The following is a 21,006-nucleotide window of genomic DNA, read 5'->3' as shown; positions in this document are numbered from 1 at the left end:
GCCCACCCCCTCGGCCCGCTGTCTCATCTCCATTAAGCAAGCATTTATTAAGTGCCTTTGTGCGTTCAGCAATGTCTTTTTGTGCAGTATTTCTGACTGGCACGTTAGTGTTTCTGTTTGGCTGCCTTCCCTCAGCCTTCTGCCTTTATCTTGTCCTGAAAGCTCATAAAGGGGCAGGGCGTAGCTGAGACCATCCCAGGCCCTCTTCTCAGTCCCTGGTCAGGAACCCTCTACCTCCTCATTTCCCAGCCTTAGAGCCCGTTCCCCAGCCTGCCGCCCAGGGGCTGAGCCACAGGGGACTGGAACCCCAGCAGAACCATTTAGGGGCCACCTTACTATAAGTGGCCACCATCCAGAGAGCTGTGTGGAGAGAGGGGCCTCACAGTCTTGAGGAAAGGGCTGCGGGCAGTTGCAGCGGGAGCAGAGGCAATTCTGAGTACCATGTGAACCTCCCAGAGACCTTGGTCTGGATAAACTGGATGGAGGAAGAAGGGCAGCCAAGAGTTTAGTTCTTGCTTGGAGAAGTCCTGACTCTCCTGGTTAGGCCTCTCGCAGCCCCTGCCGCCCACTGGGCACAGGAAGTTGAAGTACAGGCTTTGGTAATACCTTGTTCTTTGTGTCCATCGCTGTTCTCCTCTCTCGGCCTGAGAGACACAGGTGGGAGGGCTGTCTCTGGCTTTGAGCTTTTGAGTAGTCACCTCAGTGCCCTCTGCCATTCACCCATTTTTCCCTTTTTTTTTTTTCTTCTTTTGAGGTACCAGGGCCAGGGATTGAACCTGGGACCTCGTACGTGGGAAGCCAGTGCTCAGACACCAAGCCATATTGGCTCCCCTCACCCCATTTTTCTTTCCCTAAAGTGACCAAATTCGTACAGTAGAAGGAAGGTTTGGGCTGGCCTTATTCTGACCACCAGAGGAAACCTTCTGAGCTCAAGAACTAGAGGGAGAGATGGTCTGGGAGCCTTCAGGAGGAGGGAGGACAGGAGAGAGGAGAGGAGAGGAGTCTGAGGTCTGACGCTCTAACAGGGAATGAGGGTGGGTCCCTAGAGCAGCGATGAGGGTCTTGCTGGGCCCAAGAGCAAGGGAGAGGGTGCTGCTGTGACCCCATGTCTTAGTATCCATCCGTCTAGCCTGCCTGCCTTTTTTCCTTCGTTGCCAAACAGGTACTGAGTGTCTGTAATATACAGTCCCTGGGCTAGGTGCTTTCACATGCTTGATTCACTTAATCCTTGATGTTGCAGTGGTGTAGATGAAGGCGCAATAGTAAGCAAGACTTCCCCTGCGGGTTTGTGAGAAAGAGACAGAAGGAGTCTAAGGGCTGGAAGGCACAGGACAGAGAGGAGACGAAAGGAGACTTGCAGCAAATCTCAGCAGGAAGGGCCCCTAGGGCTAGGGCTGGGTGTTGGGGATTGTAGACCAGTACCTTTCTCTTGGAGGACAGATTGGGGCATGGAGAAGGGCTGTCCTGCTGGCAGGGGTGACTGGGGGACCCATGTGATTATCTGGGGAACACCTGGAAAAGAGTAAGACAAAGAACCAAACAGGCCCTTTCACGCCATCGCTGGAGCAGCCAGCCCTGGTAAGCAGGCCCCGCGTCCTTCCACCCTTAGCGGCCCGAGCCCTGGGGCGGGCACAGGCTGCCTCCTGGACAATAGCTCTAGGCAGTGCCAGGGCCGCTGGCTGCTGGGCAGTGCCCGTGCCGGGATGTGCTGCTGCTGCGGCTGCTGCCCGCTGCTGGCCCACCTAGAGAGGGGGTCGCTTCGGGAGAGGGTGAGTGTTGGGAGGCGGAGGAGGCCAGCCCAAGTACTTGGGTTGTCACTTTGTGGGGTTACGATACCAGAGAGGGGGTGGGGTACAGGAGATCATCCTCTGGCAGCCCCAATTCTCTCCCTTCCTTTCCTTACTTCCGTCAGAGCCAACTAGGCAGGTGAGTGGTCCTGGACGCCTGAGGCAGAAGTCCATGAGCAAAGTGGGAGCTGTCGCAGCAGAGGGGCTGTTCTGCAGCCCTGCCCGTGCTGGAGCTCTCACTGATCCAGACAGATACTGTTCTTTCTGATATTGTGTGCATGTTTGTTTTTCGAACGCAATAAGTTGCTCAGGCTTTTTATTTGTGTCATCAAGAAGGCTGGAGGGCAGGAGAAGGGAGTGTGGGGGCAGTGACAAGGGATGCTTGGACTTGGCTTTGAGGTTATTATTCAGAGGGGATTTGACCTTCTAAATGAAGAGCTATAATTTGGAGTAAAATAGATGGACCAAATGGAGAATTCTCTAGTGGTCCACGTAGGTAGGTGCCAGAATAGAAAAAGAGGGGGGCTGCAAAGTTAGCTGTGGGTCAGCTTCCCGAGGCGGTTGGGGGGGGGGGTGTCTGCAGGGTGAGGCCCTGAGAGGCCGCCAGGGAGGAGGCAGGGAGGGGCCAGGGGCAGCAGAGGGGAAGGGTGGGTGGGGAAGGGAGGCAGAGGTGGAGGAACAGAGGAGGGAGAGGGAGACCAGGAGATGGGGAGAGAAGAGGAAAGTAGGTGGAGGGGTGAGGAAGAGGGAAGGGAGCACCCTCAGGACCTCTGGGCTCTGCTCATCACCAGGCAAACCTGGAGCCTCCGAGGGGAGGCAGGAGAGAGGAGGCTCTTGGGCCTCCAGGAAGCCCTGAGTCGAGCGGGCACCGCGGCCAGTGCCCTGTGGCCCCCCGCGCTGCTGACTCAGGCCCCCACACTTCCCTTTTCTGCCTCTGCCGCCCTTCCCCTCCCCCACCCCTGGGCTGTCGGCCTGCTAGGGTGGCTGGGCCTGCTAGGGTGGCTGGAGCTGCGCGTCAGGACGGGTCTCCCAAGTCCAGCCCCTCCGCCCAGTCCTGACTCTCCTGCCCCAGAGCCCCAGCCAGTGCCGCCCGCACTCGGGGCCCGCGCCCTCAGCCCCGGTGACGAGGTCCCTGCTCCTTGGTTGCTGAGAGGCAAGGAAACCGTGGGAGGAGCGGCCTGGGCAGCTCCTGTTCCTGCTTTCTGTCCTCCAAGGGTGGAGGACATATCCAGGGGTCTGAGGTGACAGCTGAGGAAGGGCCTGGGGTAGGGGGAAAGGAAATAGCCCCGTCTCCCCACCTTTCCAGTTCGTGAGAGACTTGGGGGCTTGAGGAGGGGTCAGAAAAGAGATCAGGAAAGATGACGTGCGGCGGCCGCAGGGCAGCGGGAGAAGAGAAGGCCGAGGAGGAAACGCTCCAGCCGCCGAGGTTCTGAGGAAGCCCACGCTGAGCCCGGTCTCTAGGGAGACCAAAGCCAGAAGAGCTCAGCCTGCAGTGGGAGGCTGGAGGGCACATGTCAGCAAGGACTTCCGAGGCTGCGGAGAGGAATTGGGCGAGGAGGAACAGAGGGAGCTATCTAGGTCATCCGAGAGAGGAGCAGCTATCAAAGAAGGGCTGCAAGTTAGACTGCAGGGGAGACTTCCTGCCAGGAACACCTGAGTTTCCTTCCCTAAAGATCCCAGAGAGGACAAGTGACCCAGGCCCCGGCCAGGCCCCTCCCGCCTCGAGGTTAATGGAGGACACGCTGCCTCCCAGGGGCGTTAGGGAAGAGTTAAGGGTTTGGGATCCTGACCTTGGGGTCGGGGATGGCAGTGGAAGCTTTCTGCCCCCATAGCCGATCTAATAAGGGGATCACCTACCCCCACCCCAGCATGCCCCCCCCCCGTGACTGCCGCGGAGACAGTGGCTCCAACACTGGTTGTCATGGTTATGAGAGGAGCTAACTCCCATAGATTTGAAAGCGCTGGTGAGCTGGCACCCTCTGCTTCGCCCGCTCTCCCCTCCTCTCTGCGCATCTTCCCCCCCCCAACCCGGCACAGAGAAGAGCGTACAGCAGCTCGGGGGCGAGCAGAGCCGGGCGGGGAGGTGGAGTGAGGACGCAGAGGTCTAGAGCCGGGGAGATGAGTGGCCACAGGAGGCAGCCCAGCCGCAGAGGCCAGGTGGGTCGGGGACCCAGAGGGTCGGGGACCCAGACGCCCCTCGGGGCTGCCGCACCGGAGCCCGGCCCGGGCGGCCGCGCTGACACCCCACAGCAGGCTCTGCTTTAGAAGCTGGGACCTATGTAGCATCCCAGACCAGCGCTTCTCCCGGCCTCCGCCCTCAGACTGTCTCTCTGGACTCCTCAGGCTCCCTGGAACCTCCCAGCCTTACCTCCTGTCTCTCTCACCCTTTCCGCAGAACCGGGAAAAGGAAAAGATGAAGGAAGCCAAGGATGCCCGCTACACCAATGGGCACCTCTTCACCACCATCTCCGTTTCGGGCATGACCATGTGCTATGCCTGCAACAAGAGCATCACGGCCAAGGAAGCCCTCATCTGCCCGAGTAAGTTGTTGGATCCTGAATGTCACTCTGCCTTGGAGCCCACGGACCCTAATCTCTCCATCTGTCCTTTCCACCCTGGCTCCGTAAGGGTCGCTCTCCTCTCTACCCCCTGCTGGGCCCACGTGCCAGGGCCAGATGCTTTATCCCTTGCTCTGTGTCCTCATGCTGAGGGGCGGTGGCTGTCAGAGGTGGCATAAGCAGGAATGTGGGGGAAGGGCAGCTGGGATGGTGCCCCTTGCAGCTGCTGTCCACTGGGTATCCCCCTGGCTCCCACAACAGCTGCTGCGGGTTAGAGGAACCGATTGGAGAAGGAACAGGAATGCTGTGTGGCGGCGAGAGGGGCAGAGGAGCTGAGCTGAAAGCTGCCAGCCGTGCAGCTGGTTTTGCCCATCTTCCTGGGCAGAACCGGACACCCAGGACTTCAGGGTCCCCTTGCCCTACCTTTCTATTGCCTGGGGGCAGAGCCTGACACGTGGGAGTAGGACCCTCTGCTTCAAATTCCTAGTCTGACTATACAGTGAGAAAGCTACAGTAGGGATGTGTGTGTGTGTGTGGAGGGAGTAGGGGTTAGAACTCCTGACCTTCCCTCATAGGAGGGTAGCCCTGGACGCAGGGAATGTACACAGGGAATTCCTTCCTTCCCCAAGATGCCTATCCAGGGGGTGCCTGCCCCCCTTCCCCTCCCCCTCTCCCTGCGGATTCCTCCTGAATTTATGGCAGAGATGCTTCTGAGTGGAGCAAGATTGGAGGTAACTGGGATCTGCTGCTGAAAGATGGGACAAAAGCTCTAGCTTCTAAATCCCTGTGGCACTGGGGGAAGCAACCCCTAGAAAGAACCAGTGAGGCCTCCCTACTTCCTCAGTGCTCAATTTAGAGTTAGAGATGAGGAGGGGAACCCCAATCTAGATCCCTGACAGAAATCCCAATCGGGAAGCTTGTTACCAGGGGAACGGGGGAGGCGGGCAGCCCTATTTTGAGAGCAGGTAGAAAGCGGAGGTTCGATCCAGAGACACTGGGTGGTGGGGGTGGGAGAAGGGAGCTTCAGGGCAGGGGGAGCAGCCCCTGCCCCCATTTCTGTCTGGCCACTACTGCCCCACCCTGTTTGCCTTGTATTTGTGGAAGTGAGCATGGTGCTGGCTATTGTCTGAAGGAGTTAGCAGAGTTTCCTGTGCTGGACAGGAGAGGGGAAGCCAGAGAAGGCCAAGGTCAGGGGCCATGCCCCAGAGGGGGACTGCCAGCGGTCCCAGAGCCGAGGCTTGGCGATTCCTCCTTCCTCTCCTCCTCTCTCCTATCCCATGGCAAGGCAGGCGGGGGATAGGGGACAAGCAGATGGAGTGTGGGAGCTGGGGGTTTGCTTGAGTTGGGGAACAGGACTCCCTGGGCCTGGAAGGGAGAAGCAGACCGGCTGGAGTCGCTGTAGGCAGGCTTGGGGGAGAGGGACAGGGGAGGACATGGCTGTCCCCACTCTTCCAGGGGGTCCTTCGGCCTTTGAGGTGCTTAGGTCTAGCCAGAGGTTATGGGTTTATGTGTTCTTTGGACGGAAAGAGCCCAGTTTTTGGATTCAGGCAGGCCTGAGTTCATGTCCCAGCTCTACCGGTAGCTGTGTGGCCTCTGGCAGATGACCTAACCTCCCTAGGACGGGTTTCTCTTCTGGACAGTGAGGTTGGTTGGCTGCCCCTTCAGGTGTCATTAGGATTAAATGAATGCTCAGAAAATGTTCATTTTCTCCTTGGCCCCATCCCAGCTGCCCCTGTGCCCCCTTCTGTTCTATGGGACCGTCTTGTCCAGCTGCCGCTCTCAACCACCTTTGTGCTTGAGCTCTTCTCTGGCACCCAGTACCCCTTCTTCCCTCCAGTCCACCCCTCAAGGTTATCTTTGAGTTAGGACTGCCCACCCCTCCTGACTGCTTAGCTACCTTCAGCACTTGTTCCCCCTCTCAGTCCATTTCCTCCTTGAAAGAAGGGTGGGGGGGGGGGAGGAAGGCCTGGGGTGCGGTAATGGCTGAGAAGCCTGGGAAGGGGGTAGTAGGGATATTTGAGGACCATGTGGCCAGGGGGAGATGGGTGTCTGCATGTGGGTGTGTCCCCTCCTGTACCACCTGGCCCTCCCTTCACCCTCTCTACCCCACCCTCCCAGCCTGCAATGTGACTATCCACAACCGCTGTAAAGACACCCTCGCCAACTGTACCAAGGTCAAGCAGAAGGTGAGACGGCAGGGCGGGCAGAGGGCTGGGGGAGAGGGCAGTGAGTGTGCGGTGCCCACGTGCCTTTCCCATTCATTCCCTCCCCTGTGCTCCTCAACCCCTCTCCCTACCTACGGCGGCCTGGGCCCCCAGCCCCAGGCCCCGGCCCTGTGGGGGCCAGGCTTACTGCTGTGGACGGATCCCCCAGCCCTGGGCTCAGCTACCCCGATGCCCTTCCACAGTGCCAGCTTCCACCCGAGGGGCCCGGACACCCAGCTCCAGCACCTGCCCTGTGCCTGTCGGGTGACCTTTAGGTGACAGCTGTTCTCGGTGTTTCTCTTGCTCTTTGTCTCACAGCAGCAGAAAGCAGCCCTGCTGAAGAACAACACTGCCTTGCAGTCTGTCTCGCTCCGCAGCAAGAGTGAGTAGTAGGGGAGTGAGGCACCCCCCCTTAGGACCCTGGACCCCCCACCACACATTCCCACACAGCACCTTCTTCCCCTCCAAGGGTGGGGCTGCAAAGGGTGGTCCAGGCTCTTGGCAGGTCAGGAGAGTCCAGATGGACTGCTGGTCACCTGGATCTGATCCCTTCCTGGATTATCTTATTTAATTTTTTTTTTAGCAAACCAGTTTAATTGGTACCTGTAAATAAAGCCTACAGTTCATCCAAAGTGTACAATCTAGAGCATTTGGTATAATCACTTAGTTGTGCATTCGCCACTTCAGTTATTATGAGAGCATTTTCCTTATTTCAATAATAAACAAAAAACAAACAAGTAAATAGGAAAATTCTCACCTCTTGTGTGCAGGCGTGTTTTGGGGGAGAGATGAGACAAGTAAAAGCTCTTTGTAAACATTGAAGGTGTTGCACAAATGTGAGGTGGCATTGCTGTCATGTTTCTTCTCGGGAGGGGCATGGAGGGTGGGGTAGGAGGGGAGGCCTCATGCGAGGGCCTCGGGAAGGCCTCAGCGCCTGAAGCTGGCCTGCTCAGTATCCTCTCCATGACCCCTCTCCTTCACAGCAACCATCCGGGAGCGGCCCAGCTCTGCTATCTACCCATCAGACAGCTTCCGGCAGTCCCTCCTCGGCTCCCGCCGCGGCCGCTCCTCCTTATCCTTATCCAAGAGCGTTTCCACCACCAACATTGCTGGGTGAGCCTCTGCTCGGGCAAGGGGAAGCCAGGCAGGCAGAGAGGGTGGCAGCGGAGACCGGGGGGCTCAGAATTGAGGACAGGTGAGGAGAACCTAGGATGACTCCCTCTTGGATCCCAGCTTGGTCGCCTACCTGGGAAGGGCTCTCCTGCCCAGGCGGGGGTGACACAGACTGCCCCCCCCCAGACACTTCAATGATGAGTCTCCCCTGGGACTGCGCCGAATCCTCTCTCAGTCCACGGACTCCCTCAATATGCGGAACCGAACCCTGTCAGTGGAGTCCCTCATCGACGAAGGTGGGCATGCCCGGGCCTGGGGGGCACCGGGGAGGAGGGCTTGGTGGGGGCAGGTCTGGGAAGGGCAGGGACGGGAGGGATCTGGAAAGGGCCTGGGATCCCAGGAAGAGAATTCGGCTGTGAGTTGCTTTCCCCACCTATATCCAGGTGCAGAGGTGATCTACAATGAGCTTATGAGTGACTTTGAGATGGATGAGAAGGACTTTGCAGCCGACTCCTGGAGCCTTGCTGTGGACAGCAGCTTCCTGCAGCAGCACAAGAAGGAGGTGATGAAGCAGCAGGACGTCATCTATGGTGAGCCAAGATGCCCACCCCAGCCCCTGCCCTCTACTCGGCCTTGTTTATCACTGTCTTTCCTTCTGCAACCTCCACCTCTCAAGACCCTTCCTGTCCATCCCATTGGCCTCCGAACCCCTGCCTGGTACCCCACAATTTACCCAGGAGGCCCCCACTGCTGGGGACCGTTGGTCTCCAAGGTCCTGTGTTTTCCCTTCCTTCAACCCAACCCTCTGTCTTTACCCTGCCTGCTCTGGGCCCAGCAGTGACAGGGAGCAGATACAGGTTCTTGCCCTGAAACAGCAATGATTAGAAAATGATCTAAGATCATGATAGTGCAGAATGGCAGCCTGGAAGGGACCTTGGAAGCTGCATCTGAGCTCCGAGGGCACCCCCCCAGTCACGGCCAAACCAAGGTCGAGACTGGGTGTCCTGTGGTCCCCACAGAGCTAATCCAGACGGAGCTGCACCACGTGCGGACGCTCAAGATCATGACCCGCCTCTTCCGCACGGGGATGCTGGAGGAGCTCCAGCTGGAGCCGGGCGTGGTCCAGGGCCTGTTCCCCTGCGTGGATGAGCTCAGCGACATCCACACGCGCTTCCTCAGCCAGCTGCTGGAACGCCGACACCAGGCCCTGTGTCCCGGCAGCAGCCGGAACTTCGTCATCCATCGCTTGGGCGACCTGCTTATCAACCAGGTGGGAAAAGGCAGGACCCCGGGGGTCACTGGCATGGAAGGAGGCATGACTAGAGTAGACCTCTCCTGCCTCCAAGCTCTCGGAGGAAGTGGGAAGCTGGCCCTTTTGGCAGGAGGCCAGAAGTGTGTCCAGGGGATAGATCGTGGCTTCAGAGGATACGCTGATCTAACCTTCCTCTCCCAACTTCTAGTTCTCAGGCCCCAACGCAGAGCAGATGCGTAAGACCTACTCGGAATTCTGCAGCCGCCACACCAAGGCCTTAAAGCTCTATAAGGAGCTGTATGCCCGAGACAAACGCTTCCAGCAGTTCATCCGGGTGAGCATGCCTCAACAGGACCCACACTCAGGACCCTGTCTAACGGCGCACGCTCAGCTTTCCCCATTCATGTGATTGGGGGGATCGGTTTAAAAGTTCACCAGCCCTTAAGGGCCGTCCATGCCTGGAGCCAGTCAGCAACAACCCTCCTACTGGTAGAGCCCTTCTTAGGATCTCCCAGGCACTTCTCCTTTGTCTTGGTTGGTCCTCACAATCCCCGTGACGTCGTTATCCCTGATTTCCAGAGGCAGGTGCCTCACCCAGGCCAAGGACAGGCATACAGGGGCCCAGGGCAGGGCTGGCACTGGGGCGCAAGCTCTAAGGCCAGCACCCTTTTTCGTGCCTGTGATGCCCCTGCGGCCTCCTCTCTGTGCCACTCTGGCCCTGAGCCCTGCCTCTTGCCTTGCAGAAGGTGACCCGCTCGGCTGTGCTGAAGCGGCACGGGGTGCAGGAGTGCATCCTGCTGGTGACGCAGCGGATCACCAAGTACCCGGTGCTCATCAACCGCATTCTGCAGCACTCCCATGGTGAGCAGGCGGGTGCGGGGAGAGAGGACGGTGGGAGAGGGCGGTGCGGGGCGAGGAAAGTCTCGGGATGGCCGAGGGAAAGGGTAGGGTCAGCCTGGGGTCGGTGGGGGACCCTGGGCAGCCCCCCAAGATGGAGTCAAGACAGGATGGAAATTGGGGCTGGAATGCAGCTGGCTGAGCCACCCCCATCCCAACCCCCTGGTGCCAGGGATTGAGGAGGAGCGCCAGGACCTGACGATGGCACTGGGGCTGGTGAAGGAGCTGCTGTCCAACGTGGACCAGGACGTGCATGAGCTGGAGAAGGGGGCCCGCCTGCAGGAGATCTATAACCGCATGGACCCCCGGGCCCAGGCCCCAGTGCCTGGCAAGGGACCCTTTGGCCGGGAAGAGCTTCTGCGGCGCAAACTCATCCATGATGGCTGCTTGCTCTGGAAGACGGCGACCGGGCGCTTCAAAGGTCAGTGGTCTGCTCAGGACAGGCAAGGATCTAGGGTCAGATAGAGAGAGGGAGAAATAGCCAACCCTGATGGCCTCCCTGCAGCCCTACACCCAGTGGATAGGACCCAACAACAGGGAACAACTTGCAACAGAAGTCCACGTTGTAGATGTAACTTCTCTGTTGCAGCAGAAGTCCGAGTTCTAGGTGTAACTTCAATGACCATACAGAGACTTCCGGATGAGTATTCATTTCTTTGGACCTTGTGTCCCCAGAGAGCTATCAGTTTGATGCGGAAGACAGAGAAACAGCTAGACCAGAAGATAAGATCAGGGCAGTTGCTCCACCAGCTGGATTCCCAGCTACTAGGGCTGGGGAATGAGATGCTCTGGGAAGGCAGCTGGGAAAGACCTAGAGGTGGGGACTGAGCCCAGTGAAGTTGGGCAGGGCCGAGGGAGAGAGAGCAAGCAGAGGGGGCACTTGGGGGTACGGCACACTTTCCCACACTCTTCCCAGAGTCTGTCTGTGCTGGCGGTCTCTCCTACCTAGATCAAAGCAAGAGACTAGCAGCCTCGGCTTTGGGGGTGAGGAATGAGGGACAAAAGTAAACTGTGGTACCTGAGCCCGGAGCCTTTCTGAGCCTCTGCACCCATGTCATGAAAATGCCAGTCCATGGGCTTGGATGCTGTCAGTCTTTACCAGCTTTTTTCCTTCATCCCTTTCTCTCCTTCCCATCCCTCCCACGCAGCAGCTAAGAATATAAACCATGGGGGGTTAAAAATAGCAAGGCTGGAGAGCTTTATTTCTGAAGCATTTAGCAGAAGCCCTCCCCTTCTACGTGCCCACAGCTCAGTCAGAGCCCCAGGGGCAAAGGTGCCTGTGCCTTTTCTTGACTGTGACAGCCAAGTTTTATGGAACTGACCTTTGTTTCTCCCTCAGTCCTAAAGTACAGGACCCCATAGGATCTGAGAGCTTGAAGGGTGGGGCAGAGAAGGAAAATGAAGAGCCTGGTAGGCTGGAATAAGATGGGATTATTCAGCCTTGGGAGAGATGGGTGGATGGGGGAGGAGAGTTTTTTTCAGTCCTTTAAAGGAAAGAAACCAACTTTCTCCCTCCCCATGAGCACAGAATGAGAAGTAGGGATAGGCTGGAGTGGGGAGATTTAGGTCAGATACCCAAAAGGTTGTAAGTTAGTTAGACATGCAACCTAAAAGGGGCGGCCCTTACTGCTCTGGGAACCCTTTCTGATGTTCACAAAATTCTAGACCCTTTTACCCAGAAAAATACACAAGTGTATGTTAACACATAAAAGTATTTATGCACCTTCAGAGGGTTTGCAGAGCCCCTGAGACCCACCGATGGATCATGTGGAGGTCTTTGCCCCAGGTTGAGAAAGCTCCAGCAGTTGGGGAGGAGGCCTGGGGTGACCCCTGGAGGCACCCTCTGGCTTAAGAAGATGCTTCACCTGATGACACATGCATCTCCCCTCCCCCACTCCTGAGCTCCAAGAACGGGGAGGTTTTAGGTGGGAGGTCTGAAAAGGTGGAGAGAACAACCTGAGGGAAGACAGAGGCTGGGAAGAGAGGAATCCGGAGCTCCAAGGGGTAGCCTGGTCCTTGAGAAGGAGGGAGGCCCGGCTGCTCAGACCTCTAGCGCTGACCGTGCTCCCCCCGTGGTCTGCCTGCCAGATGTGCTGATGCTGCTGATGACGGATGTGCTCGTGTTTCTCCAGGAGAAGGACCAGAAGTACATCTTTCCCGCCCTGGTGAGACCCTCCTCCTTCCCTTTCTCAGCACAGACTGGTGTTTCAGGCCCTCCTCGCTTTCCTGCCCAAGCCCAAAAGAACCCTGGAGTCCTCCAGAGTCAAGCAACTTTATTGTAACTGTTACTACAATATAACAATAAACGAGAGTAGCTAAGAGGTATAACTACCATGTGCAGGCACTTTGACACCTATGAGGAAGGTCTGTTATTATCAGCCTCTTTTGTAGGTGAGGTAAGTAAAGCTGAAGGTCATTAAATAATTTGTCAAGGGTGACGTGTGTTTCTAAGTTCTCTCTGGCTGACTCCAAAGCCTGGGCTCTTAATTTGTACTGTAGGTTGACTGTTCCATCCTTTGGGCATTCTGGAAGGACTGAAGAGTTAAATACCCAAGGGGTGGGATTCCCAGGCTTCATCCTTCCTTCCCCCTGTCTGGCAGGACAAGCCCTCAGTGGTATCGCTACAAAATCTAATAGTCCGGGATATCGCCAACCAGGAGAAAGGGATGTTTCTGATCAGCGCGGCTCCCCCAGAGATGTACGAGGTCCACACAGCATCCCGGGATGACCGGAGCACCTGGATCCGTGTCATTCAGCAGAGCGTGCGCGTGTGAGTGTGTGCCTGCTCGCTTGCACGAGCATGTGGCCTTGGGGTACCTGCCGTCTCGAGTTCTAGGCCAGCGTGCTCCCTGGAAACAGAACCTAGCTTTCAGGGGGCAAGGGGCCGAGGCTGGGGGAGAGACCAGGGGGCCTCAGGCAGGAAAGCTCATCAGTGTTCCTATATCTTATAAAGTCATATTGTATATGCTGACAAGCCTGACCAGCTTTCAAATGCTGCAGCTCAAGCTGACAAGCAAAGGAATACTTTGAGCAGTCACATGGTAGTAAGCCTGCCAGCCAACTATACAATTGCAGCTGCTTTCACATCTCAGTCTGTAAGCAGTGGGCAGTTATTTGGATTGTATTGCATTTCACATTCATTTTCTACAAATGGATGAAAAAGAGGCTAATGAAAGCATTGATACTAGAGATAAGAGGACCCAGTCCCACCAACAAACTCAATACAGTACCAGCTAGAGGGAAATTATTTAGTGTGCTAAAGCTGCAAATCTTCAGCTTCTGTTGGACATGCATGAGATTTAAGGTCAGTCAACTGTGTATCTGACTGTGATGTTATATTAATAGTATTCTTTATTTTTTATTTATTTATTTTTAAGATTTTTTTTATTTCTGTCCCCTAACCTGCCCTGCCATCCCCCCAGTTGTCTGCTCTCTGTGTCCATTCACTGTGTGTTCTTCTGTGTCTGCTCATATTCTTGTCAGCGGCACCCAGAGTCTGTGTCTCATTTTGTTGCGTCATCTTGCTGCGTCAGCACTCTGTGTATGCGGTGCCACTCCTGGGCAGGCTGAACTTTCTTTTGCGCTGGGCGTCTCTCCTTTTGGGGTGCACTCCTAGCGCGTGGGGCTCTCCTACGTGGGGGACACCTCTGTGTGGCACAGCACTCCTTGTGTGCATCAGCACTGCCCATGGGCCAGCTTATCACATGGGTCAGGAGGCCCTGGGTTTGAACCTCCCATATGGTAGGCAGACGCCCTATCTGTTGGGCCAAATCCATTTCCCAATAGTATTCTTTAAAATTGTGAAAATTTTAACTACATTATTAATTGTAATTTGTTGAACTTTTGCCATATGGAAAGCACTATTACATTATTTCATTTAGTCCTAACCCAATAAAACCTGTCAGGAAGATGTTATCTCCATTTTTCAGGTGAGGAAATAGGTTACTTCCTATGAGTAGTGGAGCCAGGATTTGAACCCAGTTTGCTTGATGCCACTTATCCCTCTCCAAGTGGTCTTTGGAGACGTACATACCAGTAAAAGCATATGATCTGTGCTAAGGAAAGGAGAGGGTCAAGAGTGAATGAGGCCAGGCCATGGAGCTGATGGGTCTTATCAGAAGAAAGAAACATAGAACATGTTTGGAAAGGAAAGCAGGACCCAGAGAGTCAGAGAGGGCAGTTCTTGGTCTAGCTTCCTCTCTCCAACCCTTCCAACCTGTTATCCCTCTAGGTGCCCATCCAGGGAGGACTTCCCCCTGATTGAGACAGAGGACGAGGCTTACCTGCGACGAATCAAGAGTAAGTCCCCACCCACAGGGAGCTCATTACGTAATTTATGAAACAGCCGCACAATGGAATACTGTGCAACTATTAACAAGAATGAGATGTCCCTTATGTGGACTGAGATAAATCCATAACTAAAAATATATTAAGTGAAAAAAGTAAGATTTAAAACATTTAAAGTACATGCTACCATTTGTGTAAAAAGAATGGGGATGGGGTGATGTATGGGAATTCTGCACATTGTGCATGACTGTTTTATAAACTCATAATTTCTCTAATAAAAATATATATTGAATTAGAAAAATTCAAATTCAATATATATTAATGGGGTGGAGATATATATATATGCACACACATGTATTGTGTGTGTGATATCTGTAGAAAGATTACTATGGGAAGAGAAACTAGGAAGACTAAGGTTGGGAGAGCAATTTACTTTTTCACCATAGAGCCTTGGATTAGTTTAGGGTGTGATCTAACTGCCAAGCAAAAAGACCAACTGCTATACAAAAATCAGTTGCTTTTAAGGGTAGATCCATAAGAGCTCATTTCCGTTGGCCAGAATTTAGTCATGTGGCAATGTCTAGCTGCAAGGGAGGCTGGAAATGTAGTCTTTCACTTGGACGGCCATGTGCCCAGATGAAACTTGTAGGCATTATTCTCTAATTAAAGGAAGATGGCATGAATGAAAACGGGTGGACAGCCTGCAATTCCTGCCACAAACCATTTTACTTCTGTTCTTAAAACAAAAGTGCATTTATTATTTTTTTCTCCTAAGAAATGGTTTTTCTTTTTTCTTTTTTGTAAATGCAAGCAAAACAAAATAAAATCAAGTCCTGTCAGTCTGCCCAGCGTTGGCCCCTTATTCCCCAGGGCTGTCCCTCCACTGGCTCTTCTGGGCACACCCTTGGCCCTCCCTCTGCTCACTTACTCCTTATCCACAGTGGAGCTGCAGCAGAAGGACCGGGCACTGGTGGAGCTGCTGCAGGAGAAGGTCGGGCTGTTTGCTGAGATGACCCATTTCCAGGTCGAAGAGGATGGCAGCAGTGGGATGCCCCTGCCTACTCTGCCCAGGGGTCTTTTCCGCTCTGAGTCCCTCGAGTCCCCTCGTGGCGAGCGGCTGCTGCAGGATGCCATCCGTGAGGGTGAGGGAGTTCTCAGGGAAGAGCCCAGGCTCATCTGCCCGCCATCACAGAATGTGGATACATGGCTAGACCTGGACACACACAGACAAGGGGGCTGTCAACCCCATAGGCCATAAACACACTTGGGTACCTGTGCTGTGCCAGGCGCTGGGGAAGGTGGGAAGGGGCTGGTCTCATGCTGTATATACTTGTGTTGCCCCTTGGGCAAATGTGGTTGTGTGAGACCCCACTACCTTGGGGCCAGGAGCCTTCTCCTAGACGCCTGACTGGTCTTTGTGGATTGGATGAGGACCATCCCCTCCCCTTCTGCACCCGGCTCTGGGCAGCTCCTGATCTCACCTCTTCGCTTTCTCCTCAGTGGAAGGCTTGAAAGACCTGCTGGTAGGGCCTGGGGTAGAGCTGCTCCTCATGTCCCGGGACCCAGCCCTGCCTGTGGAACTGGACAGCGGTGGGAACACAAGCCCTGGGGTCACTGCCAGTGAGTGCCAGGGCAGGGGACCAGGGATTGGGTGGGAGGGGCTAAAGGGAAGAGGTGGGGGGAGTACCAGGGATCAAGTGGTGTCAGGGCCCTGGGGAAGTGAGCTCAGCCCAGCCTTTTCCCCTTTGAACAGATGGTGAGGCCAGAACCTTCAATGGCTCCATTGAGCTCTGTAGAGCCGACTCAGACTCCAGTCAGAAGGTGGGTCCTCAAGAGGCTCCAGGACTTGGCTAGAGGCTGGGACAGGGACAGCTGGCCTGTAGACCCCCCCTGGCACAGGGCTGTCAGGGCAGGCACCAGGAACTTGTGAGCCTGCTAACTCCCCATCCTTGTCCATTTTCACAGGATCGAAATGGAAATCAGCTGAGATCTCCCCAGGAGGTGAGATGGGAATTTGGTGGTAGAAGAGGTTGAAGGGAGGGTTTCTCAGCCTGAGAAACTGGAGCCCAAATTAGAGTGGTGTTGGGGAGAGTCTACACCTCAAAATACCTGGTGTCCTCTTGCCCCCACACCCACACCTGTTCAACTTCTGGGCAGTTCTCCTGCCCTGAAGCTTGGGCCCTCTTCCCACCCTCTCCTCTGTCCTCAGGAGGCGCTACAGCGATTGGTCAATCTCTATGGACTTCTGCATGGCCTACAGGTCAGTGAGGGGAGAGGCCACAGAGGGACTAGGGCTAGAATGAGGAAGAAGAGAGCCAGTCCCATTTAGGAGCGACGGAATCATCCTAACCGGCCTTTCTAAGCCTTTCCCAACCCGAGCTCCCCAGGATTGATGGCTTGGGCCCTAGGGGTGACAGTGAGGGGTGGAAGGAAATGGGGGGCGTGATGGCTGATTCACCCGTCTATTCCCATTCCGTCCCCAGGCCGCTGTGGCCCAGCAGGACACCTTGATGGAAGCCCGGTTCCCCGAGGGCCCTGAGCGGCGGGAGAAGTTGTCCCGAGCCAACTCCCGGGATGGAGATGCAGGCAGGGCCGGGGCTGCCCCTGTAGCTCCTGAAAAGCAGGCCACGGAACTAGCCTTGCTGCAGCGGCAACACGCACTGCTGCAGGAGGAGCTGCGGCGCTGCCGGCGGCTGGGCGAGGAGCGGGCCACGGAGGCCGGCAGTCTGGAAGCCCGGCTGCGGGAGAGCGAGCAGGCGCGGGCTCTGCTGGAGCGGGAGGCCGAGGAGGCCCGCAGGCAGCTGGCCGCCTTGGGCCAGACCGAGCCCCTCCCTGCCGAGGCCCCCTGGGCCCGCAGGCCTCTGGATCCGCGGCGGCGCAGCCTCCCCGCAGGCGATGCCCTCTACTTGAGCTTCACGCCCCCACAGGTAAGAAGCTTGGGGTAAGGAGTGAATTGACCTGGGCCGGACAGGAGTATTCGTGTGGAAACCTGAAAGAAACTGGGCTGTTGGAGGTTTGAGCTCAAATGAAATCAGGCAGCTCACTTGAAGGACATTAGAATATTGGTTAAAGAACTGAAAAGAAATTGAAATGGGGGCAGGGTTGAGGGAGTGTTAGAAGAAAGGCCTTGGTGGTAGCTCTGCAAGAAATCAGTTGGTGGCGGATCTACTGATAGAGGGTCTTCGGTGAGCTGCGGTGGAGAGAGTAGCGTCCCGGGGCCCAGCAGGGCCACTGCCCCCAGGTGAGTGCTTTTCCTGCCCACTCTCGCAGCCCAGCCGAGGCCACGACCGCCTGGATCTGCCTGTGACCATTCGCTCCACCCATCGGCCCTTCGAGGACCGAGAGAGGCAGGAGCTGGGCAGCCCTGAGGAGCGGCTGCAAGACAGCAGTGACCCCGACACCGGCAGCGAGGAGGAAGGGAGCAGCCGCCTATCTCCGCCCCATAGTCCACGAGGTGAGACCCGTTGGAGAGACGGGACAGGTGTGGGGTGCAACTGGTATGGGCCCTCTGGCCATGGTTTCCAAATGGTGTGTGCAACCTGCAGCCCTGAAATCTTCAGGATGGGCCCTGGTAGGCCGCCGGGGTCTGCAGCAGCTCTTGGGAGGGCACAGGGAGGACTTCCTGTCTGGTCTGATGGTGAGCGGGGGGTGCAGTTCTAGGGCCCACCCCCTCTCCCATGGATCAGGGATCTTTAAAGAATGAAAACTTCAAAGACCTCCAAGTTCTAATAGTTGGTCCAGAAACTACAAAATAGCCAAAGCCAGTATTAGTAATCGAGTTGTATCTTCGTATACTTACCAGGTGTGCAGAGTACCTGTGTGTAGGTATAGTGCTTGCTTTGTTGACAGGTTTTCCCCTCACCCGAGGATTCAGACCCTTTGCCAGCCCTCCCTAGCACGTGGAGCTCCTCGGCCCCCGTTGGGAGGCACTGGTCTAGGGGTGCGCTTCCTCGTGGGAGCTCTGCTCACTCACTGGCCTTGCTCTGTCCCCCTTCAGACTTCACCCGAATGCAGGACATCCCGGAGGAGACCGAGAGCCGCGACGGGGAGCCTGTGGCTTCAGAGAGTTAAGGCTGCCCTCCCCCCCTGCCCTGTGTCCCCTTGAAGAACATTACTGCGGGGGGCAAACCTTGGGGACTCCAATCTGCCACTGGCGAGGGAACATTTGAAAGAACTGCTGACTGGCCTTGCCAGCTCTTGGTATCCGGGGATCCCTGGGGCCACGCAGGAAGCTGGGGGGGCGAGGCCACAGTGCCCCCTGGTGGCTTCCAACAGGAACACCATGGATACCAAGTTTTCATGCCTTCTTCCCTCTACTTTAGGAAAATTTATTTATTTATTGTTTATTTGTTATGGGGGGAGGGGGAGATTTAAAGGACCAGGGACGTGGGAACCAAGCCATAGGGATCGGGGGGTGGGGATCTTGTCCTTTAACACTACGGGGGTACATTTGGGCTTCTCCGTGCAGCTGCTGGGTTCTAGCCCTAACACCCCTCCCCAGCAACACCCATCTCTGGGGGGAGGCTGCAGCCACAGGGCCCGCCTGCCCCTTTAAAAGGGGTGCGGGCAGGGCCGTGTCCCCCTCCCGCCACTTGGACTGCTGTTTCTCCCTGCTCTCTGTCCTCTGGGGAAACCCCAGGGAGGTAACCTGGCTTCCCAGAATTGATGGTATGGAGGCTGGGGAGGCCGTGGCTTGTGGGGGGGTGAGGGAGAAACCCCCACAGGGACCAGAATGTTTTGTTTTGTTTTGTGTTTTTTTGTACCAAAGCCAACTGCACGTGTTTTATATTTTTAAGAGATTGTAGGCAGTTAGACCGCAGCCTTGTAGCTCCACATCTCTGAAGGACTCCAGGGGTGGAGGCGGGAAGGGGAAATGTCTTCCCACCTCAGCTACAGGAGTGGGGATCTATTCCGACCTCTTCCCCAGCCATCTGGAAAAAGAAGTTCTGGGGTGGGATGGGAAATCGACAAACCCGAAGCTCATCCACCACCTCAGCAACCGTGACCTGAAACCTCGGTGTGAATTTGGGGGTGTTTTCAGTGGACCCCCAGTGCCCACCATCCCCAGCCACTTTTCTGCCAATTTGATTGTTAAAAAAAAAAAAAAAAACAAGCAGGGAAAATTAAAAGACCTGGAACCCCATGAGATGCTGTCTGTCAATATCTACCAGCCCCGAGGGAAGATGGGGAGTCGGAGAGCCAGGGAGAGACCTCGGCTCCTCAGAAAGAAAAAGCTCTTTTCTCTGCCTCACTGAAGAGGGGGCACCAACAAAGGAAGCAGCTGCACATCTTTCTTGGAATAAGGCACAGGGTATTGACAAATACAAGGATAAAAATAAAGGGATGCATTCATTTGGGTTCCAGTGGCTGAGTTGGGGATTCCAATATTAGAAAACTTATTTTCATCTCATTTGGTTGGTGTGCCCGTGTCAGCCCATTGCCCGTTTGCCCTGGTGTCAGGGCCCTGGGTGACCTCTTTCAGATGGTTCCCCTCAGGGGGACTGCCCATTGGCCTCTTTTTCTAGAGGCAGTGAGAGAGTGGTTGGCTTCAGTTCTTGTTTTTAGTTAGTTTTACTTCCCATTTTTGGTTGCTAGCCTACTGTGGGGCTGTGGGTGGAGCTAAGGAGGAGGGCGTGTAGGGTAGTGGAAATGCTGGGGCATGTAAGCAGAGCCCCCTTGGAGGTGGGGGTGAGAGGAGCCTGGGCAGGAGTCCGGCTGCAGAGAGGAACTGAAATTGCCTGGGAGGCAGGTGGAGCAGCCACACCTCCACTCCTGTAAGTAAGTCCTGCCCACCAACATCTAGCCTTTACCAGGTGCTTTGCCACCATTCCAGAAATCCCATGTGGCAGGAATTGCTCTCATTTTACAGAGAAGGAAACCTGGGGTGAGAAAGGGCACCATCTGGCTGGAAGGGGCCAGCCTCCTTAGTTCTGGCCCTCCACTTGCTCTCCTCGTCGACCGGGCCTCAAAATACCAGAGCTCCAAGTTGCAAATGCACCCTGACACGTGGCTCAGCAGTTGTCTGCCTTGTCCCCTAGAAGCAGCTGGAAGCCAAAGCTGTGAAGGAGGAGTGGAGGGAGGCTGAGCCTGGAGGGGAGGGGGGTTGTGATCAGATAGCCTCCAAAGACCACCTCGAAGGGGACGGGTGAGGGACGCTGGTCAGGAGAGAAACGGGAAACCTGAAGGCAGATCCCAGAGTGGGTGTGAAGAAACCCACAGCTCATGCGGAGCTCCACTGCAGCGCTGTTCCTTGACCAACTGTCCCCCAACTGTTCCTTGGCCCTGAAACATGATGTGAACCCCCTCCCTGCCCAGTACCATCCTTGGCTCTGAAACATGACGGCAAAGCGTTTCTCTGATAAGGCTTTTCCTGACAAGTCCCATCACATTCTGTCCCTTTCCCCCTCCCTAATTCCCCTTTGGAGAACTCGAGAGTCTTAACCTCTGCCTCTTCTGTGGCAATTTCGAAGCGCTCCGGTTTTGGGCTCCAGGGAGCCAAGGCCCAGCTTCTCTCTGCCATGTGTCCTTCACATTCAGAGGAGCTCCGCGCCTGCCATGCTCAGGCCACCTCCGGTGCCCGTACCCTTTCCCCTCCTCCCCCACTCCCCTCCAAGGATAGGCCTTTGTGCATTCATTCTTCTCCCACTCAGGCCTGCTTAAGCTCCGTCAATATTTACCTCCAGGTCCCATAAAGCAGAGATGCCCCCAGAGGAGCCAATATCCGGAGGCCAGCGAGGCCCGCGGGAGCTGCTGGGGGTGGAAGAGGGCAACTTAGTGGGGGGAGATTTTCCATCTTCCTGAATTGGTTGGGAACAGACCTGGAGGTTTTGGGATCTGTTTAAACATTATCAAAAAGAGGAAATTAAACACCCAGAGGCTAATTAAATCTCTCTAATATTGCTTAATAT

General features: G+C 55.7%; 1 protein-coding gene across 9 annotated transcripts in view; it reads left to right on the top strand.

Moving 5' to 3' along the window:
• The window catches only part of ARHGEF2 (Rho/Rac guanine nucleotide exchange factor 2), a 46,400-nt gene extending 27,159 nt beyond the window's left edge, over positions 1-19,241 (top strand). For 7 of the 9 annotated variants that reach the window (XM_058309858.1, XM_058309856.1, XM_058309860.2 and 4 more), the window contains 21 exons: positions 4,183-4,327; positions 6,464-6,531; positions 6,868-6,931; positions 7,533-7,662; positions 7,849-7,958; positions 8,106-8,252; positions 8,682-8,932; positions 9,123-9,248; positions 9,658-9,775; positions 9,984-10,232; positions 11,900-11,976; positions 12,412-12,581; positions 14,043-14,110; positions 15,040-15,240; positions 15,599-15,718; positions 15,852-15,919; positions 16,064-16,099; positions 16,308-16,358; positions 16,582-17,025; positions 17,369-17,552; positions 18,096-19,241. In XM_058309858.1, coding sequence (XP_058165841.1) covers positions 4,183-4,327; positions 6,464-6,531; positions 6,868-6,931; positions 7,533-7,662; positions 7,849-7,958; positions 8,106-8,252; positions 8,682-8,932; positions 9,123-9,248; positions 9,658-9,775; positions 9,984-10,232; positions 11,900-11,976; positions 12,412-12,581; positions 14,043-14,110; positions 15,040-15,240; positions 15,599-15,718; positions 15,852-15,919; positions 16,064-16,099; positions 16,308-16,358; positions 16,582-17,025; positions 17,369-17,552; positions 18,096-18,169 — 2,901 coding nt within the window. In that variant the 3' untranslated portion in view covers positions 18,170-19,241. Of the gene's footprint in view, positions 1-2,962; positions 3,945-4,182; positions 4,328-6,463; positions 6,532-6,867; positions 6,932-7,532; positions 7,663-7,848; positions 7,959-8,105; positions 8,253-8,681; positions 8,933-9,122; positions 9,249-9,657; positions 9,776-9,983; positions 10,233-11,899; positions 11,977-12,411; positions 12,582-14,042; positions 14,111-15,039; positions 15,241-15,598; positions 15,719-15,851; positions 15,920-16,063; positions 16,100-16,307; positions 16,359-16,581; positions 17,026-17,368; positions 17,553-18,095 lie in introns of those variants that run through there. The other 2 variants (XM_004448606.5, XM_058309857.1) reach the window with 2 other exon arrangements.
• Positions 19,242-21,006: the final 1,765 nt, after the last annotated feature.

Source organism: Dasypus novemcinctus, chromosome 13 (genome assembly GCF_030445035.2).
Source record: "Dasypus novemcinctus isolate mDasNov1 chromosome 13, mDasNov1.1.hap2, whole genome shotgun sequence".
In the NCBI taxonomy this organism is placed as follows: Eukaryota; Metazoa; Chordata; class Mammalia; order Cingulata; family Dasypodidae; genus Dasypus; species Dasypus novemcinctus.
The sequence above is the reverse complement of the archived record's forward strand: the minus strand, read 5'-3'. Positions and strand labels throughout refer to the sequence as shown.